At 35.3% G+C, this 5,558-nt stretch overlaps 1 protein-coding gene across 6 annotated transcripts in view; it reads right to left on the bottom strand.

The window, feature by feature from the left end:
- Positions 1-5,558, bottom strand: part of ETV1 (ETS variant transcription factor 1) — a 100,271-nt gene that overhangs the window by 17,035 nt on the left and 77,678 nt on the right. For all 6 annotated transcript variants that reach the window (XM_017895559.1, XM_017895560.1, XM_017895562.1 and 3 more), the window contains 2 exons: positions 2,118-2,186; positions 522-590 (listed from right to left, as the gene is read on the bottom strand). In XM_017895559.1, coding sequence (XP_017751048.1) covers positions 522-590; positions 2,118-2,186 — 138 coding nt within the window. The remainder of the gene's footprint in view (positions 1-521; positions 591-2,117; positions 2,187-5,558) is intronic.

Genomic DNA, 5,558 nt, shown 5'->3' on the forward strand with positions numbered 1-5,558 from the left:
AAAAAAAAAAAAAAAAAAAAAAAAAAAAAAAAAAAAAAAAGAGGGACTAACAATCACTAACTAAATGGGCAGTTATGTTGTTCCTGTGTTCCATAATGCATCTTTTCATGAACAATAAAAGAAGAGAGGTTGCATTAGTCATCAGTACATCCACAGTGGCACGTTTTCTGCTCTGCTTTGCTAATTACAGGATCAGCTTTCAATAAATCTTGAATAACAAGCTGCATGTGCTCAGCAGGGCAATGGAAAGCCCCCTCTTACCCTACACAAAGCTCAGCAAGAATGATGCTCTTTGGTTATTTCTCCAAAAGGGAACTCTCCCCTAATACAAAAGAAACGGCTTCTTACTGGGGCAAGGAAAGAGATAAATTGTAATAGGTCAACTTTAGCTAAAATTAAGTGCATGATGAATTATGTGCATAGAAATCTTTAAGTAGGGATGTCCACTGCTTTCAGAAGAAGTGAAGGTAATCACTCCATCTTTAAAAAAATCAAAACTTGAAGCAAAGTGTAAAACCTACCATCGAATTTTTCTGGGACAACGCAGGTGTCATCATAAAACTGCCTGGGGCCCTTTTCGAACATACAGCCTGTGGATGAAAAAGGAATACATTTATTCATGATAGAAATGAAGCCCACACACACTTAAAATATAACCATTTAAAATAAAAATTGTGATAGAAAATGACTCTGCCACCACCTTTCAGTTCCTTGACTCTGGACACATTATTTAACCTCTGTGCCTCAGTTTTGTCTTCTACTAAATGGGATGACGGTAACACCGCCTACCATGTTATAGGGCTGCTGTAGTTTAGAGTGATGCCTAGTACACAGTGAAATATAAAAGTTAGTTATTTATATTGCTAACTCAAGCCAGAGCTCACTAAACATTGGCAAGGATTTATCATGCATTGTCTCCTTTTTCAGATTCATCTAAATTTTCTTGTTCAATGAAAAAGTGAAAAGCAAGGTGAATTACTGGTATTCACATTATATTATTAGTCTGATGCTCTGAGACAGATTTATTTTATCCCCTTACTCTCTTGTAAAAATATTTAGGTGGGTTAACCTTTCTGTACTCAATTAGCAAATAAGAAGAAAGAAAAGTTTCCTTTTTTTTCTGTAACATAAGTCCACAGAAAAAAATGCAAAATAAATCAACAGCTTTTCATAATAATTTCCTCTCTCAAATATCCTTCACTGTGAACTTTCGTTGTTGCTATCTGTGATTACCAGGAATAAATTTCATAGAGTTTACTTTTATTTCTCAAATTTATTGGTCTTTATAGTGGGTGTATAATATTAACAACAGAAGCAACGATAATTACCTTGCATTTGTGCAAAACTTTTAATTTCAAATATTTTACATTTACCATCTCATACTATCCTTTAAAATTCTACTAATATCATTTATACAAAATAACCAATATTAGACCTAGCCTAAAAGGATGCATCCAAGTCAATCCTACTAAAGAGATGTAGAGTGTTTAGGTTAGGAACCATGCACATATTTCAGAAATCCTTTACTGAGGATTATATCCTGACGAAATCATTTTTACCATTACTTTTTAGGTATCAAAGTCCTTTAGAAGCAAAGCTTTCCTACCACGGTTATCACAAGCCTGTCTATGAGAAAACTCCTTCCCTAGGCCTCCTATGTGAAATCTCATTCATATAAATTATTTGTCCAAAAATATAAAATCCAGAACATTTAAAGGTGAAAACCTTTAAATCGATGGTATTTTACTCCAAAACTATGACTAGGTCTGTAAAAGCAAAACCAAATATTCCTCAAAGATACATTTCAGTAGTAGTAAAGGGGGCTAATCCATAAAGCATATGTTCTATTTTAAAAGGATGTGATTGTTGGCAAAAAAGAACACAGAAATCCACTTTTCAGTTGTTTCTATGCATATGACTCATGTTAACAACACAATACAAGATAGCACTACTTGAAACATCTTCTTTTTACTTTGGAAATAGTCTTAAAACAATTACTTAGGGAACATAAATGATTTTTCCCAAATAATATAATGATTAATTAAATGACGTCATAATTGGGATGTCTGATTATTCTGAATGGTATTTATACGGAATTTCAATGATGGATAACTTAACTTCTGTTCTGCTGGGATGAGCCAGGAAGCCTTCTTGCCTCATATAAATGGAGTGGCAGCTAGGCACTTCTGAAAGAGGAAACAACATTGGTCAAAGAGTCTGGAGCTGAAACGCTGAGGTTATCAATGGACAGGGTGCAGACAGAAAAGTTACAGAAATGGACACGGGTTCCCATGTGGGGAACATGCCAACATATAATCAACATTTCATGCAGGGCCCACACATGAAATGAAAGAATGAAGAGCATATATCTTGGTGAATGCTGATTCTCTTGAACAGGAAGGTGAATTCAAAGTTTTACCCAAATAAACCTTGCTAAAGACCAGCTCAAACAGCAACCCACATGAATGTGATGGTGTCCTTGAAACAGGGTCACAAGTTTTAAATATGCACCAGGACATTTAGCAAATACATTTGTATTAATCCCATAGCATTCTATGAATATAGCAACATTTGAAATATTTAGAAGCTTGCAAGTTGAAAATAACTGTAAAATGTATTATCAAAAGTTTTATTATGCTATTATACTATGCCTTCTTTATATGAAGTATTACGATGCATATAATTCTGACCATATAAAAAACAGAGTTAACACTGTTTCCTGATATCTGCATTTATAATAGGGTTGCAGTATAGTTAATCTTTCAGGTTACCAAATAGTTAGCAATCCATTTTAGCCCAGCTTCTTAACCAATGGTACTTCAAATTAATTTTTAATGCTATTTTGATTTATTCCCAGACATAAGGTCCCTTAAAGCAGCTGGGGCTGGAAGGGACAGTGTTAATAACTCTGCCATCAGCTCAGCAGCTGCTTTGAGGCAAGCATTTTGTTGAACTAATGTTGACACCCTGCCACAAAATACTTTTATTGACTGCTGCACACCTGGATTGCGGCTATAAAAACAGCTGGCTGACTCTGGAGGCAGCTAGAGGAAAACAGATAGGCTAAACTCTATTACATACAAGTGTGACTAAATGCAGTCTTTCCTTCCCAGAGTGGGAGAAAAGGAAGGAGAAAGGAAATGCAAACATTTCTGAGAAATTCACTATTTAATGTCAAAGAACACCTTATAAAGGTGTTTTAACATATTACAAAATTAGCATAATCCTGGAAAACTAGATATTTGACATCAAACTTGAGATCTGATGGATAATTTCACTCATACCTTCCTTATTCAAATGGCTGATTTGTTTATTTTTATATTTATTTCATAATATTCTCAATAAATTCAAACTGATGATATTTAAGATATACTGACTTATAATTCATAATAAATTAATAACTTATCTGATAAGGCTAATGCCGGAATCCCCATTACACTTCCAAAGGCCCAACTTGCGAACTAAATTCTCAAAAAAGCAATGGATGGCAGTTTGGAAATATATGGAATGTGATTGTGTTTCTGCCAATTCCTATGACTATTTATACTCTAGTGTAAATAAAGTTAACATCTACCCCTTAAAATGGACACGCTTGGCTAGCATTGTTTAAATCTGGTCTATACTTAAAATTGGTGTCCTTTATACAGTCCAGAGAAGCCTGAAAAAAATATGGCTAAGAAGAGATTATCCCCATAAAGTAAGTAAAGTCATGTTATCCTTAAGTGATATCAGTTAATTTATGACTATCAGAGTGGGTCAGACTCTAATCAAATTGTAGAAACATTTCCAAAGTGATTATTCAATCAAATGACTAACATGGTTAATTAGGAGCCATAAACATTGCTCTGAAGTTCATCAAAGTAATGACTCGCCCTGAAAAATTACTGCTAATTAAATTGCCTGCTGCTTTCGTTTCTACCTTATCTAATAAAAAATCCAACCAATGAAGTTTGGCATTACATTTTAACTTTTGTTAAATGCTTGACTATGATCCAAACTAACTAAGCGGCGACTTCAAAGGCAAATGTTTTGTGGCAGAGAAAGGAGGTATTTCATATGCATTCACTTCTGTTTCTTCACGAATAAAATGTACAAAGTTCAACAACCATAACAAGCTGCAGTTTAACCCATGCAAAAATATTAAGATGACTGCATATTCACACTGTCCTATTATGCATCCACAGATTATAGTTTAAGGATCATTAGTACAAGTACAGCACAATGGTTATAAACATGCACCTTGTCATCTGGTAGAACTGATTTTGAATCTCAGTTGTGATATTGCACGGGAGTATGACATTTTGTTGTTAACATATCTAACTCCCAACTTTCTCATCTGTAAAATGGGAATAATAATAATAATGACATCCTTAAAAGGGTTGTTGGGAGGACCATATGGAGTAAGTTATGTGCAACATTTTGCACAGTATCTGCACACTGTGAGAATTCACCATATGGGACTTATTATTAATAACAGACTGTATTTTTAAGTGATCCTCACAAGTATTTAAACTTAGTACTTTAACCACAGTACTTAAAACTAGAAATAATTATATATCTAAATAAGTTACATTTGTTATCTTACTTTGTTGTTCTTAAATTATATGAGATGAGTGTTTTGTCGATTATTAGTATACTTATTCTGGATATTTTTCACAAATCTATTAATCTATGATATTTAAAATACAATAACATTCATTATAAACTTACAAAGTTTAAGCCAGACTCTCCAGTAGATGCTTTAACTATTTGGGGGTACCTCTTTTTTTTGTTTTTTGAGACGGAGTCTCGCTCTGTTGCCCAGGCTAGAGTGCAGTGGTGCAATCTTGGCTCACTGCAAGCTCTGTCTCCTGGCTCACGTCATTCTCCTGTCTCAGCCTCCCGAGTAGCTGGGACTACAGGTGTCCGCCACCATACCCAGCTAATTTTTGTATTTTTAGTACAGTGTTTCACCATGTTGACCAGGCTGGTCTCGAACTCCTGACCTCAGTTGATTCACCTGCCTCGGCCTCCCAAAGTGCTGGGATTACAGGCGTGAGCCACTGCACCTGGCCGGGGGTGCCTCTTTTGAGCTTCTTTTTACAGTGTTACCCCTTCATGTTAGCTCCTAAAGCACTCTGGCTTTAAAATTTTAAATTAAATCTAAAATTAAATTATATAAATTTAATTTAGGACAAAGAATTTTATTTGTTTCAAAATTTGTGGATCAAAGAGCTCTATGACATATTAGTACTGGCCAAATCAGCTTACAGAAATTAAACCGCCTATAATTTGTTACAGATGAGTTCATGGTGATGAAAGCTGATCTAATATGCTGCAAAAATTCAAAGCAACAAAGCGCTGTTGTCATTTTAAAGCACTAATCAATGTAGCGGAAGTTAAGAATAATAATAAACTGGCCGGGCGCGGTGGCTCAAGCCTGTAATCCCAGCACTTTGGGAGGCCGAGACAGGCGGATCACGAGGTCAGTAGATCGAGACCATCCTGGCTAACACGCTGAACCCCCGTCTCTACTAAAAAATCAAAACCTAGCCGAGCGAAGTGGCGGGCGCCTGTAG

Source organism: Rhinopithecus bieti, unplaced genomic scaffold, assembly GCF_001698545.2.
Source record: "Rhinopithecus bieti isolate Rb0 unplaced genomic scaffold, ASM169854v2 scaffold_27407, whole genome shotgun sequence".
Classification (NCBI taxonomy): domain Eukaryota; kingdom Metazoa; phylum Chordata; class Mammalia; order Primates; family Cercopithecidae; genus Rhinopithecus; species Rhinopithecus bieti.